The sequence below is a fragment of the Martes martes genome, assembly GCF_963455335.1.
Source record: "Martes martes genome assembly, chromosome: 9".
Lineage (NCBI taxonomy): Eukaryota > Metazoa > Chordata > Mammalia > Carnivora > Mustelidae > Martes > Martes martes.
In genome coordinates, this window is record NC_137896.1 from 51,279,834 (window position 1) to 51,305,917 (window position 26,084).

A 26,084-nucleotide genomic window follows, 5' to 3' on the forward strand; every position below is an offset into this window, starting at 1 on the left:
AATTCTGAGAGCCAAAAGAACCTAATGCTGAGTTGTAATTTGAACAATTGGAGAAGATTTTTAATTGCCTTTTGAATTTGCGTATTTTGATGTATATTTACTTTTTTTGTTGTTGTTGTTGCTTACAGATATGTTGTCTTAATTACTTAGTTCATCCTCAGATGTTCTAAGTTTTTGTTAGCAACTGCTTTCCCATGTATTGCTTCCTTATGTTTCGTTAGAAAATTGTTATATCTTCATTATTTTTTTTGTTGAGGTATGATATATGTGTAGTGAAATTTACCCTTTTTTAATATAAAGTTCCATGAGTTTTGATGAACACATACAGTTATGTATCCACAACCACAATCAAAGGTATAAAACCATCCAACCCCCTATTCCTTTGTGCTTTGTTGTCTTCCTCCTAATCTCTGACAATCACTGATCAGTTGTCTGCCCCTATTGTTTTGCCTTTACCAGAGTGTCCTATGTATGGAATTACTGTAGCTTTTGAGCTGGCTTTTTTCACTGAATATAATACTTTAGAGATTTGTCCCTGTTTTATGTTTCTTTTTATTGCTGAGTATTATTCCATTGTATGGATGTGTCACAGTTGAGTTTGTTCATTCTTTCTCCATTTGAGGAACATTTGGGCTGTTTCCAGTTTTAATCATTTTAAATGAGGTTACTGGTTTCATTCACATACAGGTTTTTATGTGAATATAATTTTTTATTTCATCTGGGTTGATATCTAGGAGTAAGATTGCTGAGTGGAATGGTGTTTATTTAAGAAACTGTCAAACTGTTTTCCAAAATGTTTGTACCAATTTGTATTCCACCAATAATGACTTGTTGCTCTGCATCTTTATTGGTGGTGTCAGTTTTTTAAAAAGTCATTTTGATAGGTTTATAGTGATATCTCGTGATTTATTTGGCTTTACCTAATGACTGATGATGTTGAGCATCTTGTCATATGCTTATTTGCCATCCCTATATTCTTGGTGAAGTGTGTGTTCAAAACTTTACCCACTTATAAAATTAAGTTCTTGTGTAATTATTGAGTTGTACAAGTTTTAAATATATATGTATTTCTCATATAAGTCCTTTATGAGATAAATGACTTAAAAATGTGTCATCAAAGTATGTGTATTGTGTTTGCATTCTCTTAATAGTGTGTTTTGAAGAGCAGAAGTTTTTTCATTTGTTAGGTTCAATTTATCATTTTTTTCCTTATGGATCACACTTTTGGTATTGTAGCTAAGACATTTTTGTCCAACCTAAACTAAGGCCATAAAGTTTTAAGTCTACAGTCTGTTTTGAGTTAATTTTTGTATATGGTACCCTTCTTCTTCTTCTTCTTCTTCTTCTTCTTCTTCTTCTTCTTCTTCTTCTTTCTTCTTCTTCTTCTTCTTCTTTTCTTCTTTTCTTCTTTCTTCTTCTTCTTTCTTCTTTCTTCTTCTTCCTCTTCTTCTTCCTTCTTCCTCTTCTTTCTTCCTTCTTCTCTTCTTTCTTCCTTCTTCTCTTCTTTCTTCCTTCTTCTCTTCTTTCTTCCTTCTTCTCTTCTTTCTTCCTTCTTCTCTTCTTTCTTCCTTCTTCTCTTCTTCTTCCTTCTTCCTTCTTCTTCTTCCTTCTTCCTTCTTTCTTCTTTCTTCTTCCTTCTTTCTTCTTTCTTCTTCTTCTTCTTCTTCTTCTTCTTCTTTCCTATGGGAGTCTAATTGTTCCAGCACCATTTTTTTAAAAAAAGACTGTCCTTTCTCCATTGAATTGCGTTTGCACCTTGTTGGAAATCTTCCCTTCCCCCCATTATCCCTTTGACTGCTCTGGATCACATCTCTCTCTTCCCTTTCTAACATTGACCATACTCTGCTTTCTTCTTTAACTGCCTCCTCTTCACTAAGCTCCTTGAAAGGAGGAACTTTTGTATGGGACCAAGGATGGAAAGGGTATCCAGGCAAAGGGAATGACAGTTGCAAAGCACCTGCCTGTGGTGGCGTGCAGCTTTGGCATGTCTGAAAACATGCCCTAAGTGGGGGCATCAAGAACAAGATGAAGCTGGAGAGATAGATAGATGGTAGTCAGATCCTGTCGGACCTTAGAGAGGCCATGGTACCAAAGGAGAGTATGGCCCAGGGCAAAAGGATTGCCCTACAGAGGGAACAGGGCATCATCACAGCATGACATTCCTCTTTGTCAGTATAGATGAAAGAGGAATAATAAAATTTTTCACTTATTTATTGCTTATGTCTTGTTTCACATTTCCCTAGAGAGTTCTGCCCATTGCTTTTCTTAGGTTAGGAAGGATTAAGCCTTCCTTATGTATTTGTTAATTTAGTCAGAGTATAGTAATATTTTACCAATTTTACGTGTTACCAAACTTTTCCCAGAGGGGATTTGTAGGAGCTTTGTTTCAAGGCTTACTGTCATTAATGGACACCCCTTATAGTACAGAACCTATTATCTCAGCATATGCTTTATGTCTGTCTTCCTCTAACTGGAATGGAAGCTTGCTGATGGCCTGGACTTTTTTCTGTTTTGTTAAGTTATACTTCCCCTGTACCTAGGACAGTTCCTGGAATGTAGTAGTCACTCAATACATATCTGTTGAATAAATGCCTTTTTATAGGTATTTAAAAAATATTTATTTATTTTTTTCTTTCAGTCTTTGTTAAGTTCATATAAGTGATAATATTAATGGATATCAATAAAAAAGGTAATATTTATTCTCCTTCTTCTAAGAATCAAGCTCTTTATGCTTGTTCACATGTAAATAACTTGTAACCATGATGTCAGTGCAGTCTTAAATTCTTATTTTGTCATTTAATATCACATCATATCATTTCTCTTAATTTTCATAATTATTGCTTCCAGTTGTTGTGATAATATTCCCCATAGTATTTCAACATAGACTTTCATATGCAACTTTTCCCTTTTTAAATTATTTTTTTGTTTTTTTAAGATTTATTTATTTATTCATTTGACAGAAAGAGAGATCACAAGTAGGCAGAGAGGCAGGCAGAGGGGGCTGGGGGGAAGCAGGTTCTGGGATCATGACCCGAGTCGAAGGCAGAGGCTTAACCCACTGAGCCACCCAGGTGCCCCACTTTTTGTTTTAAAAAAAAACATTTCTTTTTCTTACTTACAAAAATGGAAACTACCTCCTAAACTGCAGCCTACTAGTAGTATTACTAGTAGTAATTACTAGTATTAGCAGTATTACTAGTAGTAATATAGCATTAACTATGTTCAGTCTAAAAAGTAAGACTGACTGGCTAAGTGAGTTAAGCTAAGTTTTTTAGTGCTCTAAAATGTAGAAGAATAACCAATATGGATGAATTCCAGTCTTAGAGAATCAGTGGAAACTTAGAAATGAGAATTACCACTGTATTTTTAATAATCATAAAAAATTACCCTAGATTAATTATATACTTGACTAAAGATTTGGGTGATTAGACTCTCTGTGAGAGATCCAGAGGGGAACCTTAAACTCAGCATTTCCAAAATTGCATCAAATGTATGCTGATTTATCTCATTTTCTTTCCTATCTCTCAGTAATGTCTACCAGATTATCTTAGGTCAAGACACTTGAAGGTGGGCAGGCCTTCACTTTAAGGCACAGTGGATGTTCAGGCTCCTGCCCTCCTTGCCTTTTCCAGGCTCACCTTTTCTGTCCTCCTTGCATTTAACCTTAAGCCTCCTTAGGCTTAAATGATAATGAGCTTACTGCTGTTTTCCAACCATTCCAAGTATACTTGCATATTTTGTACATTATCAGTTAATCTATTTTCTTTTCCCATTGGCTAGGAATATTTGTATTTCTTCTTCAAGTCTTTGCTCAAGCCTTTTCTTGGCAGTATCTTCTCTGACCATGCAGGGTTCATTATACCCTGAGCTATTGTTTTGTCCTGTTCATAAACTGAAAGACTGTTTTTTCACTGTACTAAAATTTAAATTGCAAGGATATTTCACTTATTCACTTTTGATCCTCAATGCCTGGGGATTTCTGTCCTGAAAATGGAAGTCCTTTTAGTAAGTATGGTGTGCATTAGTGGAACAATTAAGAAGCAGTTGTGTATTGATAGTCTTCACCTGATTCCTCAGTATTCTTTTTTCCTCAGATATTCCTTTTCAATTTTAAGTCTTTTTAATGAGTTTCTTTGCCCTCCCCCTTCTTCAGCTCCTTTTCCCATTTGCTTTTCCTGGGTTAAATAGATGACTTTTAAAATTTGATTGGCTTTTTTGTCACCTAGTCTGCATGGAACATACTCCTTCTCCCAGGAATTCAGGCTGTCTACTTTTCATTTAATTAAGCCTTGAGATTTAGTTTCAAGAAGTCTTTTCACATCAACTAGCAGTTTTGTTGTGCCTTTCCTTACTTCCCCTTGTCTGAGCATGCAGTTTCCACGACTCATTCTTCATTCTCTAACACATCACATACTTTTTCCTCATTTCCTTGCTCATAGGCATATAGTCATAAAATTGAGTTGAAGGAGACCTTAGAAGATCATTATTTTTGCTTCCCAGTCAGTGCAGAAATTGGTCTACTTTTTGGCCAGTTGATGACTATATCACTGAACCGCCACCCTCCCTTCCCCCAACACCCCCCCCCCCGCCCCACGCACCCTGGGGAGGGCAATAGCTGAATCCTTCCACTCTTATTAGGCAGCCCTAGTCCTTCAGTAATTTCTCCTCACTGTGTCAGATTGGCTTCTCTAGTCCATTCATACATTCTAATTTTTCCCTTGGGGTTTCATTTCCCTAAAACAGACTATGGATGTTTGAATGTCCCTTGACGGAGTAGTAGGCTAAGGATGTTGGGAAAAAGTCAGAATGCCTTGACTCACACAGTGCTAGGAAGTAATTTTAAGACGGCCTAAATAAAAACTTACGTGTAAGACATGAAACCCTAAAAGAACTTGGGGAAAATTTAGATGCATTTTATTTAAACCTCAGGGTGTGAAAAGATTTTTTAATCTTTTTTTTAGGGAAGAAACCATAAAGGCAAGGATTGATAAATTGGGCTCTATGAAAATTGAAAAGGTCAGTGACAGATCAGGAAAAGATATTTGTAATACATATGGCAAGTACAGGGTTATATCCAACAGCTTTTGTTAATAAGAGGAGCAAAAAGGGATACCCTGATGGGCAAATGGGAAAAAACATGAACTTATGATTTATGAAAATATGCTGAAAAAAGTGTTGAGAATACTGGACATCAAATTAAGATGTCAGTGTTTGCCTATCAAATTGACAAACACTTAAAAAGTGTTAATACCCTGTATTGTTGACTACATAATGAAATGAACATACCAATTTTGATTTTTGGTTTTTGGTTATATTTTTGAACATACGAATTTTGGAAATGTGAGCAGGTATAGCCTTTTTTTTTTTTTTTTTTAAGATTTTATTTATTTGTTTGACGACAGAGATCACAAGTAGGCAGAGAGGCAGGCAGAGAGAGAGGGGGAATAAGACTCCCTGCTGAGCAGAGGGCCCAGTGCAGGGCTCTATCCCAGGACCCTGGGATCATTACCTGAGCTGAAGGCAGAGGCTCTAACCCACTGAGCCACCCAGGTGCCCCAGGTATAGCCTTTTGGAGGGGTACTTGGCAATATGTTCGGACCTTTGACCAATACTTATATTCTAGAAATTTATCATGAGGAAATTATCAAATGCACGAAATGATCGATGCTTATACAGCTATTGCACTTTGGCTCCTCCAGGAAGCAGATGCTGAAGTTAGGAGTGTTAGAGGTAGATTGGGGATAGGAGGTAGGGAGGGGAGAACAGAAAGGAGGAAACAGGACTGGAAAGGAAGAGCCTTCAGTCTCTGATGCAATTGCAGACAGCTGTGAAAAGAAAGAAGCTGGGAAGCTAGAACCTGGTGGAGAGAGCCTCAGACGCCATGCAGGTCTGGCAGAGTCTGGGCCAAAGCAGTGGAAAGCTCTCTGACTGTTAGGGCTGCCCAGCTAGCACAGAGGGGGCCAGGTCCTGACACCCTCACTGTGCTCAGTCCTGGGCTAGGGGCTTCCAGGGAGGATTGGTCTCGAGAGGAGTATTAGGCAGATCCTGAAGGCTCCATCCGTAGCTGGAGGCTGTCAGCCAGCTGCATTCTTTGTACTCAAAGGGCAGGTTCTTGCTAGAAGGGAAATCTAAGTAGTGTACCACAAGAGGGATGTTCATTGCAGTGTTATTAAAAAATGACACAATAAGGAATGGTATTTTTTTCCTATAATAAACATAAAATATTCCCATTTCTAATTAAAGGGAGAAAAGTAATTTCAGAATAAATTGTATTTATTATTTTAAGCAGCCTTCTAATTACTGTAAGCTTTTGTTAAGCTTGATACCCCTAACTCTTTATTACATGAATTTCAAGTATTTCTATGTCTTGATCTTTTGAGGCTTTGTAGTTATCCTCTAATTTTTATATTTGTGGGAGATTATGGTAACACTGAGGTGATATTTTGATGGAAATTTGACGGCCCCAAGCTGCTCTAAACTGAGACTGCCCTGGGGGAAATCCAGGCAGGATATGCACACAGGGGGCTGCTGTATTGCTTTGCCTTATGCTGTCCAGTCTTACTGGTTTCCTCTGAATTCTTTCTTTTTTCCCCTGGGTTGTAATTAGCATCCAATTCTAGAATCAGGTAATGTTATTATTACTTGTTTTTAGGAAAAGTTTAGATTGGTGCTCTTTAGTTTAAGATTCCTTAACCCAAAGAGTTAATAAAATGATTTTAAATAATGAGTTCATGGAATCTTGCAAAGTATTAAGAACTCTGTCATCTTAAACCCATAAAATAGGCTCAAGTAATTATTTTGACCACTCTGTGCTTTTCATTCTCTTACTCCACCTCCCCCCCCCCCCCCCCCCCCCGGTTTCTCCTGAAGAACTCCAGGAAACACCAGGGAACAATTTGAAAACTTTGGTTCTATTTCTTGGATTAATTTTATAAAGAAAAAAAATGTGGGACAACAAAGTTAAAATGAAGCTATGATAAAGCCAAGTCACATTTCTGTTCCTGTAAGGTTCATTGTTATACCTAGAGAGAGGGGCAGTTTCAAAATGTTTACAAGTAAGGAAACTTGTTATCTGAGGTCCTATTGTGAAAGAATCACCAAATGTTTTCCCGTAATTGGCTGATAGGAAAAAGGTCATCTATTGTATGTCTCCCACAGGACCCCAGAACAAGACGCACCTCTGTTGTATTGCCCATACTCCCCAAACTGAAATTTTGAAGAAAGTAGAGTGCCCATCTCTTCCTCCAGCCGCCCCAAAATGTTATGGCACCTTTTTCTATGATTCATTATATATTACAACTTAAAAAAAGTGTGTTAGACTTTGCCAGGAGTTAAAGGTACTGTATGTTTTTTTCCCCTGTAGGTAAGTGTGTATACAGTTCCAAATTTTTTATGTGCCTGTGTATGATCTGTATATGTATTTAAAATAAAGTAAAAACTATAGAAAAGCAAACTGAGTAATCAAGTATAGGTGGTGATTTTGTAGTCTTCCTTGGAATGAGATTGATCAATGGCTTTGTGTTTCTCTGAGCTAAGTTCTTAAGATCAAGGACTCTGTCTTATTCCTCCTGAGACCCCAGTACTCAGCACAGTGATTTACACATAGTAAGTGATCATTGGTATTGCAGACTGGAAATCCACTTCTGATTTTTTTTAGCTTAGCGTTTGCCACTAGAGGGACTTGGTTAGCTCTTGTCCCCGTGTTATTTTACCTCCAGTAATGTCTTGTTAATTTGTTTAAACTTTATTCTAAAACTTGTTTTGGAAATATGACTAGTCAGGTAGTGGCAGTGGGAATATTAAAAACAACTATTTTTGATACTTCTGTGTGACTCATTCATACATCCTGATCAAAACATTTATCCACAGAGATATTAAGTAGACTTCTTTTGGCAGGTATTCAGAAACACAGGAAATGAACAATCAAAAGCAGATTTGAAATGAACTTACATAAATGACAGAAATATAACTGAGGTTTTATTAGTCAAAATTTAATGATGAACTAGTACAAAACCTATCCTGTTTTTTAAGCATATCTTATCAACCAAAGTGCTTACTCAGCAAGTATTTAACAAAAATATGCTAGTCATTATGTTAAAACTGTGAAGCTTTCTTATCATAATTTTTTGACATCAGGAAGTAGCACTGGGCATGGACTGTTCTACTCTCTTACTGAGTGTGTCTAAGGCAAGGCTCTAAATAGGGCCCCCCAAACAGTTACTTTCTGTGGCACTTCTTTGCCTTTACCAACAAGTCAGACTCTTGAGATGGGCACTTCAAAATTCCTCAGTTAGATACCTATCTGTTGACCTAATCAGTTTCTCAACCTCATTTATAACCTTATTCGTAACTGCAGTAGGAAACCAATGAAGTTTTTTTTTTCCTTCCACCAAACTCTTATATTCACTGTTTTCTTTCTCTAAATACTAAATTCTACCTCCCTCTGGTACTCAGGGATTTTTTTTTTTTCTACCCTAAATGCCGCCTTCTTTCTTGCTATATATACCACTTTTCTTGACTCATTGCAATCATGGTCTTCTCTGAAAACTGCTTTGGCCTTTAATGATCTATTTTTCCCCATCTCCATAACTACCACTGCTCTTTTGCCTTTGCTCTCACTTCTTTGTTCTGGCATAGGAGAGGGACATGAGCTACTGCCTATATGGCACACAATGACTAGGGGCAGAGGAGCTGGCTGGAGGGAATAAGGTGAAGTATGTATAGTTAAAAAACAAAACCTTAAGTCAATTTGATGTGCTTGTGTATTTTTCACTTTTTTAAATTGTGAAAATACAGCCAGTACCTAAGTATTCATTGCAGAACTTTCATGGGCTTTATATAAGGACATCTTCCAACTGACAAGAGTCATTTCATGTCGAAACAATGTGTTCAGTTAGGTACTCAGGATTTGGAAACACTGTATATGTAGTAATTAAGTTACAAGGCCTGCTTCAATAGCTTATATTACCCAGAATGTACAGAGGGAGATTGTTGTTAGCATTCTGTAAAATCCAGTCATAATCCACACCTGTGTATCTGTGAGATTGCATTCATAATCCCAGTGTGTGTGTGTGTGTGTGTCTGTGTGTGTGTATGGTGGGGGGGGGGGCACTTTAAGGTGCCAGAACCACTATTCTCTTGCCGCAATGGTAAGATTCTCCCTTTCATTATACATGTGGTCAAGGCTGTTCATTACAGTATAGTTTATTGTAATTAAAGACTAGGGAGTGCTTAAATAAAGATAGAGGTCCACATATATTGTCATATATAAAACAGAATACTATACTACTGAAGGAATGAAGTAGATCTGCCTAACAGTGAAACAGTCTCCATGAGAGATTAAGGGGAAATACCACAATGCAGAGCAATAGGCCACTGCCGTTTTTTATAAATTAAGACACCTGCTTATTCACATATGCTCATACATGCATGGCCTTTCTCTGGAAAGATACATAGGTCTGTTGAGGTACTAGTAAATCAAGGATAGAAGAGGAACTTATTTTGCACTATTTCCTTACTGGCACTGTTTACATTTTTCTTACTATATCCATACAAACGCTACTTTTTAAAAAATGCCACATTTCCTTAGTATCTTGTGCTGCACTCAAAAGTACAATAGCAATTATTGGGGCAGCATTGCTTTGAAATTCACACTTCTCTTGTACTTTTCTTCCCCCATTCCTCAGTGTTGAAAACAGTGAACATTTGTTTGGTTTATAGCTAAACAAATTGGGACAGTAGTGGAAGGAACATCAGCTTCACGGGCAGATCAGACCTATGTCTATGGCTAACTGGCTTTTGTGATTTGGGGTATGTTATGGAACCTTTCAGAATCCTAATTTTCTCATGTAGGCTGTGGGAATGAGAATATGTATAGCTCAGAAAATAAGAAATGTACTTAAATAAGGAATGTACTTAATGAGCTATATAATGATTGGCATATGACAGGAATCCTATTAATGATAATTATTTCTGTTTTAATTGGATAACTAAGGGACTTGTTCAGATTTTTAAATACTTGTTTTCCTAACTATACTGAAATTGGATCATTAACATTTGTATTTACCCTGGCATGCTACTGTGTAATGTCCCTAATCTTGAGTATCTTCTTGGCTCCTAGAATATTTTTTAGTGAAATAGCTTATTTTCCCTTTTTAATCCTGTAAAGTCTTTCAGTTTTAAAATTTTTAAATTTAAATTCAATTTAACATATAGTTTGTTATTAATTTCAGAGGTAGAATTTAGTGATTCATCATATGCCTATAACACCCAGTGCTCATTTCATCAAGTGTCCTTCTTAAAGACCATCACCCAGTTACCCCATCATCCCCTCCATCAACCCTCAGTTTGTTAACTATGGTTAAGAGTCTCTTATGGTTTGTCTCTCTCTCTGATTATGTCTTGTTTTATTATTCCCTCCCTCCTTCATGCTCCTCTGTTTAGTTTCTTAAATTCCACATATGAGGGAAATCATATGATGATTGCCTTTCTTTGATTAACTTACTTCACTTAGCATAATACCCTCTACTTCCGTCCATGTCCATATATGTATGTGTGTGTATAAACACATCACACACACATATATAAATATATATATATATATAAATGTATTATATATATATATGTGATGTGTTTATATATTCTTTATTCATTTGTCAGTGGACATCTGGGCTCTTCCCATAGTTTAGCTGTTGTGGACATAGGTAGTATAAACATTGGAGTGCATGTTCCCATTCGAATCACTATATTTGTATCATTTGGATAAGTACCTAGAAGAGTAATTGCTGGCTTTTAGGGTAGTTCTATTTGTAGCATTTTGAGGAACCTCCATACTGTTTTCCAGAATGGCTATACCAGTTTGCATTCCTACCAATGGTGTAAGAGGGTTCGCCTTTCTCCGCATCTTCGCCAATATCTGGGGTTTTCTCAGTTGTTCATTTTAGCCATTCTGACAGGTGTGAGATGGTATTTCACATCTGTCAGGTGGTTTTGGTTTATATTCTCCTGATGCTGAGTGATGTGGAGCATTTTTTTCCATGTGTCTGTTGGTCATTTGTATGTCTTCTTTGGAGAAATGTCTGTTCATATCTTCTGTCCATTTCTTCACTGGATTTTTTGGGTTTTTTGGGTGTTGAGTTTGGTAAGTTCTTTATGGATCTTGCATACTAGCCCTTTATCTGGTAAGACATATGCAAGTATCTTCTCCCATTCCATAGGTTGCCTTTTAGTTTTGTCAACAGTTTCCTTTGCTGTGTAAAAGCTTTTTATCTTAATGAAGTCCCAGTAGCTCATTTTTGCTTTTGTTTCCCTTGCTTTGAAAGAAATGTCTAATAAGTTGCTGTGGCTAAGGTCAAAGAGGTGGCTGCCTGTGTTCTCTAGTAGGATATTTTAAAAAAATTTCTGCTCAGTGTAATAGAATTCATTGTCTATGCACCATACCCGGTGCTCCATGTAATATGTGCCCTCCATAATACCCACCACCAGGCTCCCCCAACCTCCCACCCTCCGCCCCTTCAAAACCCTAGGATTGTTTATCAGAGTCCATAGTTTCTCATGGTTCATCTCCCCCTCCAATTTCCCTCAACTCCCTTCTCCTCTCCGTCTCCCCATGGCCTTCGTGTTATTTCTTATGCTCCACAAATAAGTGAAACCATCTGATAATTGACTCTCTCCGCTTGACGTATTTCACTCAGCATAATCTCTTCCAGTCCCGTCCATGTTGATACAAAAGTTAGGTATTCATCCTTTCTGATGGAGGCATAATACTCCATAGTGTATATGGACGACATCTTCCTTATCCATTTGTCTGTTGAAGGGCATCTTGGTTCTTTCCACAGTTTGGCGACTGTGGCCATTGCTGCTATAAACATTGGGTACAGATGGCCCTTGTTTTCACGACATCTGTATCTTTGGGGTAAATACCCAGTAGTGCAATTGCAGGGTCATAGGGAAGCTCTATTTTTAATTTCTTAAGGAATCTCTACCCTGTTTTCCAAAGTGTCTGCATCAACTTGCATTCCCACCAACAGTGTAAGAGGGTTCCCCTTTCTCCACATCCTCTCCAACACATGTTGTTTCCTCTCTTGGTAATTTCGGCCATTCTAACTGGTGTAAAGTGGTATCTCAATGTGGTTTTGATTTGATCTCTCTGATGGCTAGTGATGATGAACATTTTTTCATGTGTCTGTTAGCCATTTGTGTGTCTTCATTGGAGAAGTGTCTGTTCATATCTTCTGCCCATTTTTTTATATGATTATCTGTTTTGAGTGTATTGAGTTTGAGAAGTAAGCAGGATGGTCTTTAGCTTCCAAGTGTTTGAATTTCTTCCACAATTCCTGCCAAATTACTGAATTGCTATAATGAGTTCTAGTAGTTTGGGGGTGGAGTCTTTTGGGTTTTCCATATAAAATATCATGTCATCTGCGGAGAGAGAGAGTTTGACTTCTTCATTGCCAATTTGGATACCTTTTATTTCTCTTTGTTGTCTGATTGCTGTTGCTAGGACTTCTAATACTATGTTGAACAAGAGTGGTGTGAGTGGGCATCCTTGTCGTTTTCCTGATCTCAACAGGAAGGCTGTGAGCTTCTTCCCATGGAGGATGATATTTGCTGTGGGTTTTTCATAGATAGATTTTATGAAGTTCAGGAATATTCCCTCTATCCCTGTACTTTGAAGCATTTTAATCAGGAACGGATGCTGGATTTTGTCAAATGCTTTTTGTGCATCAATTGAAAGGACCATGTGGTTCTTTTCTCTTCTCTTATTGATTTGTTCTATCACATTGATTGATTTGCAAATGTTGAGCCATCCTTGTAACCCAGGGATGAATCCCACCTGGTCATGGTGGATAATCTTTTTAATGTGCTGTTGGATCCTATTTGCTAGGATCTTGTTGAGAATCTTAGTGTCCCTATTCATCAGGGATATTGGTCTGAAATTCTCCTTTTTGGTGGGGGTCTTTGCCTGGTTTGGGGATCAGGGTAATGCTGGCTTCATAAAAAGAGTCTGGAAGTTTTCCTTCTGCTTCAATTTTTTGAAACAGCTTCAGGAGAATAAGTGTTATTTCTTCTTTGAAAGTTTGTTAGAAATCCCCAGGGAATCCATCAGGTTCTGGGCTCTTGTTTTTTGGGAGGTTTTTGATCACTCCTTCAATCTCGTGACTAGATAATCAGTCTAGTCAGGTTGTCAATTTCTTCCTGGTTCAGTTTTGGAAATTTATAGTTTTCCAGGAATGCATCTATTTCTTCTAGGTTGCTTAACTTATTGGCATATAACTGCTGATAATAATTTCTGATGACTGTTTCTATTTCCTTGGTGTTAGTTGTGATCGCTCTGTTTTCATTCATTATTTTTTTAATTTGGGCCTTCTCTCTTTTCTTTTGGATTAGTTTGGCCAATGATTCATCGATCTTATTGATTCTTTAAAAAAAAAACAGCTTCTAGTTTCATTGATGCGTTCTACTGTATCTCTAGTTTCTATCTCATTGATCTCTGCTCTAATCTTGATTATTTCCCTTCTTGTGTGTGGAGTTGGCTTAATTTGTTCTTGATTCTCTGGTTCGTTAAGGTATAGAGACAGCTGGTGTATTCTGGATGTTTCCATTTTTTTGAGGGAGGCTTGGATGGCTATGTAGGACCGCCTTTGCTGTATCCCATAGGTTTTGGACCAAAGTGTCTTCATTCTCATTGGTTTCCATGAATTGTTTAAGTTCTCCTTTGATCTCCTTGTTGATCCAAGCATTCTTAAGGAAGGTGGTCTTTAGCTTCCAGGTGTTTGAGTTCCTTCCAAACTTTTCCTTTTGATTGAGCTCCAGTTTCAAAGCATTGTGATCTGAGAATATGCAGGGAATAATCTCAGTCTTTTGATAGCGGTTGAGCCCTGATTTGTGACCCAGTATGTGGTCTATTCGGGAGAAGGTTCCACGTGCACTCGGGAAGAATGAGTATTCTGTTGTTTTAGGGTGGAATGTTCTGTATATATCTATGAGGTCCATCTGGTCCAATGTGTCATCCAGTGCTCTTGTTTCTTTATTGATTTTCTGCTTGGATGATCTGTCTGTTACTGAGAGTGGCGTGTTAAGATCTCCTATTTTAATGTATTCATATCAATATGACTCTTTATCTTGATTAACAGTTTTCTTATGCAATTGGCTGCTCCCATATTGAGGGCATAAATATTTACAATTGTTAGATCTTCTTGGTGGATAGTCCCTTTAAGAATGATGTAGTGTCCTTCTGTATCTATTACTGCAGTCTTTAGTTTAAAATCTAATTTATCTGATATGAGAATCACTACCCCGGCCTTCTTTTGAGGCCCATTGGCATGAAAGATGCTTCTCCATCCCTTCACTTTCAGTCTGGGTGTATCCTTTGGTTCGAAATGGGTCTCTTGTAGACAACATATGGATGGGTCCTGTCGTTTTATGCAATCTGCAACCCTGTTGTCATTTTATGGATGCATTTAGGCCATTCACATTGAGAGTGATTATTGAGAGATACGTTTTTATTGACATCGTGTTACCTGTGAAGTCTTTGTTTCTGTAGATTGTCTCCATATATTTCTGGTCAATGATATTCTGAGGATTTTTCCTCTTTTATAGAACCCCCCTTAATATTTCTTGCACTGTCGGCTTGGTGGTCGCATACTCTTTTAAACCTTGCCGGTCTAGGAAGCTCTTTATCTCTCTGTCCATTTTGAATGTCGGTCTTGCTGGATAAAGTATTCCTGGCTGCATGTTCTCCTTTAGTGCCCTGAATACATCTTGCCTGCTCTTTCTGGCTTGCCAGGTTTCTGTCGACAGGTCTGACGTTATTCTGATGGGCTTTCCTCTGTACGTAAGGAGGTTCTTTGTCCTAGCTGCTTTCAAGAGGGTCTGCCTACAATTGTAATTCTTCATTCTTACTATTAGGTGTCTGGAGGACTTTCAAGAATCTATAATCTTGGGGGGAAACCGTTCTGCCTCTAGTACGTGAACGCTAGTTCCATTCGTGAGATTGGGAAAATTTTCATGGAAAACTTGTTCCACTATATCTTCAAGACTTCTTTCTTTCTCCTCCCCTTCAGGGATTCCAATAATTCTGACGTTGGAATGTTTCATGTCATCATTTATTTCCCTGATTCTGTTTTCGTGGCTTCTAAGCTGTTTGTTCCAGGCTTCCTCCTGATCCTTTCTCTCTATCTGTTTGTCCATCAGATCACTAATTCTATCTTCTGTCTCAGTTACCCTAGCTTTTAGAGAATTTAGATTAGATTGGAACTCATTGAGGGCATTTTGAACATCATCCCTGATGGCTTTCAATTCTGCCCTAACATTGTGAACATCATCCCTGGTGGCTTTCGGTTCTGCCCTAATCAGTTCCTTTGGTCATCCATGGCTTTCTCCAACCTAGCTATTGCCTGGCTAATTGTTAGCCTGAATTCCCTTTCTGACATACTGTCTATGTCCATATCCAATAGCTCTGCTGCAGAAGGCCCAGTCTCTGAATTTTTCTTCTGTTGGGCATTCCTCCTCCTAGTCATTTTGGTGAGAGATGGGTGAACGGATGGGTAGCCGAATGTATCGACCGTGGTGCAGGCAAGGTGCACCCTGGAATGCTTCTGAGCAATCAAGAGTCCCCACCCAAAAGAAAGAAAAAAGAAAAAAAAAGAGAGAGAGAGACAGGAAAAAAAAGAAAGATAAAAGAGAATGCCCAGCCCAAATGGGCCCCAAGGTAATATTTATGAAGTATACAAACAAAAACAGACAAACAAAAAGACCGATAAAAGTAGATGACAAGAGAAAAAATAAATAAATAAAAACAACAACAACAAAAAAGCTCATCAAAAAGAACCCCAACTCTAAGATTTATATACTACTAGGACAAAAACAAATACACAGAAACACTGGGGGAAGAAAAAGATGGGAGAGTGGTTATAAATTCTCAGTGTGGGTGAGGAAGGTTATTTTGATTCTTCCTGGATGTATTCTTATATCTTTGTTAAAGGACTCAACTTTCCTAAGATAAAGGGGGATTAGAAACTGGTTTACCTATAGGGGTAGCATTGACTGGGGAAAGGGGATTACCTTGAAGCTTAAGTCTATATGAATATTAAAAAAAAAAGAATAAACTAAAATTAAATTAAAAAATAAAAAATAGAAAAGTAAAAGAAAAACACGTGTATGTATCTAAAAGTTTAGGTGAAAAGGTTATGGAATTTGATGTAGTGGACATCTCAGTGTGATGGTAAAAAGGTTAGTGGTGGTTGTCTTCTTGCCTTTTTTTTTTTTTTCTTTTTGGTTGGCTTTCTGTGGGAGGGGCCTGCTGCGTGGGTTTTCAGGGAGTCTTGCTGGAGTTAAGTCCTCCTGCCCCATCAAGGGGGTGGGCTCTGAGGAAACCAATTTTTCAGGCTTTTGTTCTCTGGGGTTCTTTTTGTTGGGTTGTTTGTTTTCTCTCCCCTTGGCAGCTTTTGATGGTTTTTGGAGGTTTAGAGGAAAGCAGACTGCACCCAGACCTCCCTCTCGGAGAGAAGTCTCAGTCTGTTCCCTTCTGGGTGTTCCAGAGCACATAAATTCCCCCTCTGCCGCTGGCAGAGCACGTCCCCAGTCACGGTCTCTGGGGTCACAGGAACTCCCGCTTTTACCTAAAACCACGAGAAATACTAACCGTGGCTGGCTGGGCAGGGCCGGACTGCCAGAGAGGTCCCAAGCAGAGAGAGCACACTGAGATTTTCCCGCCGGCTCGGGCTGGGAGTGCTCAGACTCTCCGAGTTGGAGAGAGTGCGGGCTGGCACCTGCATGCACCTCTCTCAGGGGAGGGTGTGGGGTGCAACTCAGACTCTGGTTGTGCGGCTCACGAGTGGAGAGTGCAAAAGGCTGTGGTTTTGCCCGCTGTTGAGGCTCCCTCACCCTCACGGGTGCTGCTGCCCAGATGCTCTCAGGCGCGCAGGCAGCTCGGGGACCGAGACCTGGCTTTTTCTCTGTACTCTCTGACTCAGCGCCAGCAGTGACTGTCCTGAGTCGGAGGGACTTAAGCCCCTGTCCCTAACTGTCCTGATTCCCACAAATTTCCAAGGATCCTTTCGTCTTTTTGAGTGCTTTCAACGAGACTCGAAGTTCATGCTGGTCCCCAATTGCAGGGCACTCTCGTATTGGGGTATTACTTTCCAATGAGTCGCTTCTGGTGGCTCCCTCCCCCTTTTGTTTATCTTCCGATGTCAGTTGGATGTTTCCACTCTGTTTTACTGTCCCACTGGCGTCTTCTGCCCCCCTAGAGATCCAGACATGTATAATTCTAATCTCAGGCTGATTTCATGGGTGATCAGACTTCTTTGGTAGGTATTCAGCTCACTTTAGGGGACAGGTTGAAATGGCGCCTCCTCCTACTTCCCCGCCATCTTGTCTCCCCCCTCTTCTAGGATTTTGATGGATTTGTCTCACATTTGGGTTCTTACTCACTTTGAGTTTATTTTTGTGTATGTTGTAAGAAAGTGGTTCAGTTTCATTCTTTTTTGTGTCATGGTCCAGTTTTCCCAAGACTGTTCAGATATTCTTTACTGCCTTGTCAAAGATTAGTTCACCACAGAGTTGAGGGTCCATTTCTGGGTTGTCTGTTCTGTTCCACTGATCCGTGTGTGTGTTTTTATGCCAGAACCGTACTGTCTTGATGATCATAGCTTTGTAATACAGCTTGAAATCTGGAACTGTGATGACTCCAGCTTCAGTATCCGCCCCCCCCCCCAACATTCCTTTGGCTATTGAGGGTATTTTCTGGTTCCACTATTAAGTCTTTTAAATAAAAGTAATGTTCTTTGTCTTCCTGGTTGTAAATGGGAGTTTACTCTTTTATAGTATTTTTGCATGTTTGGGTAAGTATGTTGATACATATGTTGAGTATTATATATTATTTACTTTTGCGTGTATTTATTCAGTAAAATAATCATGGTTTTAAGTATGAGTCAGTTGTATAGATTGCATGTCAAAACTTGATGATAATGATAATATTACAATTCCTTTTTAACATAGATATATTATTTAGATACAAGGTTTTTTGAACTAATATCTGTTTTAATTTTTTTTTTCTTTTTCAGCTCTTTCAGTCTCACATGCCAACAAAAAGAACCTGTCTGTCCTCAGAAGTATCTGATGATGAACAGAAAGTGAGTATATCTTTTAAATAGATCCATATTGTACTCTGCACACCTCTAGGCTTTCAAAATAACTACTCAGAGACCTGACAGACTTTCGTTTTTACCGTGAATATTAATTAACTTCTATGTTGATTGAAATTAAAAATCAGTTTAAATAATTGTTGAGTGTTTTCAGTGTCTCTTTCTTAAGGGACATGAAGCAAATTAAAACTCTGGCTGCTTCCACAGCATTCAGTAGGAAGACTAGCACTGCTTTAATGGGGCATACTTGCAGAACTTGGTGTTTGGAGAGAACTCCTTTAATGACAGAGTGTAGGAATTCACTGGATGGCCCTGTCAGATGGCTTGCCTGAGTGCAAGATCAGCCCTAAAAGGTTCTTCTAAGTGTGCCTGCATAGGAGGGGTGTGTTTTGGTAATTCATATTAAAATTTACATTTAAAAGGAGAGGTAAATTTAACTTGATGAAAGGTGAGTTGATGATTCTTTAAACAGAAAATTGCAAAAACAGGTTAAGCATCTGCCTTTGGGTCTGGTTGTGATCCCCTGCATTGGGCTCCCTGCTCAGCGGAGAGCCTGCTTCTCTCTCTTCCTCTGCTATTCCCCCTGCTTGTGCTGTCTCGCTGTCTCTGTCAAATAAATAAATAAAATCTTTAAAAAAAAAATGAAAATCACAAATACAAGCTTGGGTAATTCAGTAAGATTAAATGATTTTCTTAGTTCTGTGCACATTAAGCGTCTTCTTGTTTTCCCCTCTTCCTTCACACATGCTAAAGGCCCCACAGTTTTGATAAATTGTAGTTTGACTGCCAAACTACTGTTCTTTTTATCTTTTTTCTCTCTTTGGTAATAATAGTCTGCCCCATCTTTATCACCTGGCAGACCTTTGGAATTACTCTTTATCTGCTTTCTAACACATTGCTCTGCTGAAACTACTGTCACAGTCACTAGTAATACTTTAGTGACTAATCCACTGAGTAGTCATTGCTTAATCTTCATTTTCTCTGGCCCCTCTTCCCAACACCACATTTTTTGGAAAGCTTCTGTTAACATGACCCAAAAATCTTACAACTTTAGAACAGGAAGGAATTCTATAGGTCATTTAATTCAACTTTTATCTGATAAGTATGTGCTTATCACGTTAAAAACTCTAACAAGTATTACTCTAATCTTCTTGAACACTTTCATGACTAGGAAGCATAGTGTTTCTTCTCGCTCAACAAACGTGACTAAAAGGGATTCAAAGGGTAGAAAAGAGAATATAGTGTACTAGTTTTCTGTTGCCCAATAACAAATTGCCATGAATTTATCTTCTTAAAATAACACCTATCTATTAGCCTGTTGTTTTGTAGGTTAGAAAGCCAGGCCAGCACAGCTGGCTTCTCTGCTCAGGGTTTCACTCAGGATGTTGGCTGGTTGGATTCTTATCTGAGGCTCCCCTTCCAAATTCTTTCAGGCTGTTGGCAGAATTCAGTTTCTTGCTGGCTGGTTGTTACTAGCTTATGTCCTTGCCATATAGCTCTCTGTCATCCATACAAGAGGGGAGAACCCAACTATCAAATCCCCTTAAGGTTTCAAATCTCTCACCTGGAAACTCCTGGTCCTTTTTTAAGGGCTCACCTGATTAGGGTAATCTCCCTTTCTCAGGTTAACTGATTTGTGACCTTAATTACACCTGTAAAATCCCTTCATAACATCATGTAGATTAGTGTTTGAAAAAAATAGAAGGGGCCATCAGTCTCGGGGTCCATGTTAGAATTTTATCCACCATATAGTGTAAAAAGTGAATCTTTCTCACCTGTACCTCCCAGACCACTCCCTCAACTTCCAAGTCCATTCCCCAGTAATAACCACTCTCCATAGTCTGTTGCTACCCTTTGAAAGATTTTTATCCATATTCATATATATGAGAATATATGAAAAAATATACTTTAATTTTTTAGTCAAATCACAGTAAATACATCACTTAGTTTTTGAGACTTAGGTATATTGTGCCATATATCAGTAGTTTAGTATTCCATTGTATGGATATACTACATTTTATTTCTCTATTCACCGATTGTTGGGTATTGGGTTGTTTCTGGTTTTTGACTATTTGGACTAAAGCTGCCAAGAACATTCATGTGTATTTTTATTTACCTTGGGTACCTACAGGTAGAGTTTTTTGGTTGTATACCACCTGTTATCCAAAGTGCCTGTACTATTTTGCTTTCACACCAGCAAATTTATCAGAGTTCCACTTCATAATATCTAATACTTGATATTATCAGGCTTTTAAATTTAGCCATTTTGGAGAGTGTTCAGTGATAACTTACTGTAGTTTTAATTCACATTTCCTTGATAACCGGTACTGTTGACCACTCTTTCATTTGCTTGGCTGTCTTTGTGAAGTTCTATTTGAGTCTTTACCCATTTTCTAAAAAGTGGATTGTTATTATTAAATCATTTGAATTCTTCAGATATTCTGAATATAAGTGCTTTGTCATATATATATGCCAAATATATAATATTTTCTTTTAATCTGTGATTTACATATTCCTTGCTGATCACAAATTTTAAATTTTTAAAAAAAATTTTAATTTAAAATGTTTTAGAGATTTTATTTATTTATTTGACAGAGAGAGAGAGAGAGATCACAAGTAGGCAGGGAGGCAGGTGGGGGGTGGGGGGGGAAGCAGGCCCCCTGCTGAGCAGAGAGCTCGCTACCTGGCTAGATCCCAAGACCCTGGGATCATGACCTGAGCCAAAGGCAGAGGCTTAACCCACTGAGCCACCCAGGCGCCCCACAAGTTTTTAATTTTAATGAAAATACAAAGTCACAATACCACACTTCCTGGTGATTGTAGCTTCATGATTGGGTAGTATAAGTCCTTCAGCTTTGTTCTTTTGCATAATTGTTGTAGTTGTTACTAATTGCCTGCATTTCCATATAGATTTTAGAACCAAATTGTCATAGAGTTGTCTTACTCTTTTATCCAGTCTGATGATTTCCTTCTTTTAACTGAAATGTTTAGACATTCATTGTCCAGTATGGTAGCCACTAGCCACATGTGGCTATTTAAATTTAAATCAGTTTAATAAAATTTAGTTGCATTAGTCACATTTGAAGTGCTCAGTATCTGCATGTGGCTGGCTGGTGGGTTCCTGTTGCACGGCTCAGATATAGAACACTTCTACCATCATAGGAAGTTCTGTTGGATATCACTGGTTTAGACCATTTACATTTAATTTAATTATAGACTTGGCTAGGTTTAAGTCTGCCAGTTTGCTGCTATTTTCTTTGTCACATTTGTTCTTTCATTTTTCTTTCTTCTATGCCTTTTGGATTATTTTTATGATTGCATTTCATCTTTACTATTGACTTACTATCTGTATCTCTTAGGCCTTTTATTTCTTTAAAATAGTAATTGGTGTAGGCTTTACTTTATCACACATATCTTCAAACAGTATTATAATGCTCCATGTATAGTATAGAAACCTTACAACAGTAGCTCTCCATTCCCTCTCCCATCTGTTATGCTGTCACTATCATACATTTTACTTCTCTGTGATTACAAACTTTGCGATATATTGTTGTTGTTGTTGCTTTAAACAATCATATTTTCAAGAAATTAAAACTAACAAAAATTCTCTTACAATTACCCACATTTCTACTTTTCTGGCAGTTTTCATTTCTTTTTGTAGGTCTGATGTCATTTTCTTTTCTCTTGAATAACTTTTAACATTTCTTATAGTGTAGGTCTGCTCTCAGTGAATTTTCTTAGATTTTTTTTTTGGTCTGAAGATGTCTTCCTTTGACTTTCATTTGTGAACAATACTTTTATTGGTTATGGAATTCTAGGTTGTCATTTTTTTTTCTTTTGGCGTTTTATTGATGTTCTGTTGTCTTATGGTTTGCATTGCTGTTTATGAGAAACCTTTAGTCATTTTATGTGTTTCACTCGTCTGTAATATGTCTCCCCATATTTGGTAGCTCATAAAGTTTTTCTTTATCTTTGTTTTGAAATATTTTGCTCTAATGTGCCTAGTTATGGATTTCTCTGGATTTTTTCCTGTTTGTAGTTTGCTAAATTGGATCTCTTAGTTCATGTTTAGAAAATTGGAGAATTTTCGGTCACTATCACTTGGATATTTCCTTCCCTCCCCCAGTCTCTCCCCATCTTTTTTATATGGCATTTCAATTACAGGTATATAAGACCATTTGATATTGTCCCAGTTTTTTTGGACTCTATTACAGTTTTAGTTTTTCTATAAGAGATTTTTAGCTTGGATTGATAAAGATATTTAACTTGGATATAACTATTGAACACATCTTTCCTTCCATTGTTTGATCTGCTGTTAATTCTGTTCAGTATGTTTTTTATTTCAGATGTTGCATTTTTCCTTCTAGGAATCCCATTTGTTGCCTTTTGTTGTTGAGAGTTTTCAAATCTCTCTTGTAATTCGCCACCCATTCTATCTATCTTCTTTTCCTGTAGAAAAAGAGGATATTTTTTCTTTTTCAGCATATTTGTCATAGTTGTTTTTTAAACAATTATAAACCAATTTCACTTTTTTTTAAGATTTTATTTATTTATTTGACAGACAGATCACAAGTAGGCAGAGAGGCAGGCAGAGAGAGAAAGGAGGAAGCAGGCTCCCCGCTGAGCAGAGAGCCTGATGCGGGGCTCGATCCCAGGACGCCGGGATCATGACCTGAGCCAAAGGCAGCAGCTTTAACCCACTGAGCCACCCAGGTGCCCCTGTCATAGTTGTTTTTTAAAGTTTTTATCACCTGATTTGTGGATCTCTTTCTTTTGACTTTTTTCTCCTGACTGTGGGTCACGTTTTCGTGCTTCTTCCTCTGTAGTAATTTTTTTATTGTATAGTAGATGTTGTGGATGATACATTGTAGAGGTGCTGGATTCTTATTTCTTCTTCTGAAGAGTGTTGACTTTGGTTCTAGCAGGCAGTAAATTGTTAGCTTGTTGCATTGATCATGTTGAGCCTTAGTTTTACACTTTGTTAGGGCAGGTCTCTTTCAGTTGTGTACTAGGGAACATTTCTCATTCCTGGGATGTGATCCTTACTCCTAAAATATGGTTCATACAGGTTTTTAGTGGAAAGTCTGAAATATTTATTGAGCCCCTTTAATTTACAGAGTTAAAATTCAAGCTCCCTGGGATGACATTCTTGAAAACTCTACATAGCTCCTTCCAATTTCCATTTTCCCCTTACTAGGCTCCTTGTATTTCCCCTGTACTTGTGCAGTTCACCAGTCAACCAGAGATTTGAGGGGAGTGCACTTGCAGATTTTGGACTCCCTCCTTTCTATAATTTTCTTTTTCAATTTTCAGCTGATACACCTGCCCTTATTTCCAACTTCTCAACCCATCCTGAGGTCTGTTTTCTTTGTGCAGCAGTGACTGGGGTATGCCTTCAGAAAGACCTAGAAAATGTGCATCTCACTTTACATGGTTTCCTACTCCCAAGAGTCTCATTCCCTCCAGTGCCTGTTGAACTTTGGTTGCACTCCACTGACTTGGAAGAATAGATTATAAATGTTATTAGCAGGTGACATAAGTTACTCTGCCATTACTGGGAGCTAAAACTGTGTAGTTTTATATTGTGTTTTTTTCATGTGACATTTTAATGTAAAATTTAAGTTACCAAATACTTATCATAAACACCTGTAATAACTTTATTCCATTTTGTGAGTGACTGCCATAGTTTACATGATTTCCTATTTTTTGGAAATCAAGTATTTGAATGTTGTAGGTAATGCTGGACTCTCATTGTGTGAAGAGAATAAGAAATGTGTATGCTTTCAGGGTTTGGAATCAGGTTTCTCACAAATTTACTTAATATGGTTATATCTTGGTGAAGGTCTAATGATCATAAAATCTTTAGTTTCTTTGGTAAATTATATTTATCTTTTCAAATGTGCCAATATCCGATTTTAGTAAAATACTTTTTTGTTTTAATGAATTATAATTACTATTTTAATTTAATTTAAAACAGTTTTAATTAGTTGTTTTAAATTATTGCCATTGTCTTTGTTTTCCTTCAGCAAAAAAAAGAAAATATTCGTTCTTTAACTATGTCTGGCCATGTTGGTTTTGAGAGTTTGCCCGATCAGCTGGTCAATAGATCCATTCAGCAAGGCTTCTGTTTTAATATTCTCTGTGTGGGTAAGTGGCAAACTCTTCCTCTAAATTATTCCTTTATATTCCTTGTGTTCTCTTCACTCTTGGAAGCAGTATGATGCTCATGTTATTAATTTGAGATCATGATTGCAGATTTTTTCAGTTACTTAAATCCTATCAGTTTTGTTTTTCCTAGCTGTACTGCTTTAAACTTTTTTGTTCTTTAAACATTTCAGTGCTTTCTTCAGAGTTCTGAGTAACTTAGCATATATACTCACTTTTATGTTATGCTAATTACTCAGTGGACCAGCCTTAACTTGTATGGCTTTCATAGACAACACAGCCTTTGGAATGTTTGAAATATTTGGGATCTTTGAAACCAGTCTAAGAGTTCTTTTTTTTCTCATTTGTTCTCTACACCTGTGACAATGTACCTTTGTTTCTTTCAGGGGAGACTGGAATTGGAAAATCAACGCTGATTGACACATTGTTTAATACTAATTTTGAAGACCATGAATCCTCACATTTTTGTCCACATGTTAAACTTAAAGCTCAGACATATGAACTCCATGAAAGTAATGTTCGATTGAAATTGACCATTGTGAATACAGTAGGATTTGGTGACCAAATAAACAAAGAAGAGAGGTACATGTTTTCTTACTGTAATTGTCTTATTTCAAGACATTTGTCTTGTCTCAATAGGCATGATTTGGTTTTCTACTATGGAAATTCATACCGTTTCCTCCCAGACTTTAATTTTTTAAAATAAATCAGCAATGTTTTATTCTTAACAAATTGACATTTTTCTACCCAGTTGCCTTAATTCTTTTTAGCATAATTTGACTCAAATTATTGAAATGTGTACTTGGGCAAAAATTGTTTTAATTATTTCCTCATGTTCCAGTTTGGTGTATAATAAGTGATTTGTACTAATTTTGAGGCAGGACTTATTTTGTCGAAGGGAAAAAAAGGTAAGACATACAATGGCAAATATATAATGGCCAAATCCATGGTGCATGCATTTTTCTGTGTGTAAAATTCTAAGCAGATCAGCCAGGTCCACTTTTAAGCATTGCAGGAAAAGTTTGATAGTTGAAATTATTATTTATATTTTGTATTATGTCATTCTTTCTCCTATGGTATTATAAAGTGATTGTAGATTGTGTATGAAAAGGGGAAATAGGTTGGGGTTAAGCAAGAACTTCTTGTTTTTTCTTTTTGAAATGCATATGTTTTCATTGTTAGAGGTAATTTTCTAATTTTCTAAAGTTTGATTTAGAGGGGAAATAGTTTGCATAATTGATTCCCTTTATGTGACTTAACATGAGCCTTTCAGCACATTTATGTGGACTTTCTAGAAGCAGCAGATTAGCGGTAGTCAAAGGCCTATGACAAGTTGCTTTAAATCTTCATAATCTCTTTTTATAGTTTTCTATGTAGAGCTCTTATACATCTTTACTTAAATTTATTCTTAGATATTTGGCATATGTGATGCTCTCATAGATGATATCTTTTAGAAATATTTCATTTTCTATTTGGTGTTTAGAAATATAATTGATTTTGCATAGTGACTTTTGTAAATTCTCTGATTAATTCCAACAATTCATCTCTAAATTTGTGTAGATTTTCTATGTACATATAATAGTATAATCTACGAATAGTAACATTTATATATTTTTTCAGTTCTGTTTCTTTTAAAAAGTTTTATTGATGTATAATTTACACAGAATAAATAAAATGCGCTTTTTTAAGTGTACAACTCAGTTAATTTTGACAAATACATAGTTTTCTAACTACTACCATGATTATAACATAGGAAATATCCATGGTCTG

The 26,084-nt window shown here is 37.3% G+C and overlaps 1 protein-coding gene across 2 annotated transcripts in view; it reads left to right on the top strand.

Moving 5' to 3' along the window:
- Window positions 1–26,084, top strand: part of SEPTIN10 (septin 10) — an 80,374-nt gene that overhangs the window by 17,866 nt on the left and 36,424 nt on the right. For both annotated transcript variants that reach the window (XM_080813188.1, XM_080813189.1), the window contains exons 2-4: window positions 18,069–18,137; window positions 24,176–24,296; window positions 24,701–24,896. In XM_080813188.1, coding sequence (XP_080669314.1) covers window positions 18,069–18,137; window positions 24,176–24,296; window positions 24,701–24,896 — 386 coding nt within the window. The remainder of the gene's footprint in view (window positions 1–18,068; window positions 18,138–24,175; window positions 24,297–24,700; window positions 24,897–26,084) is intronic.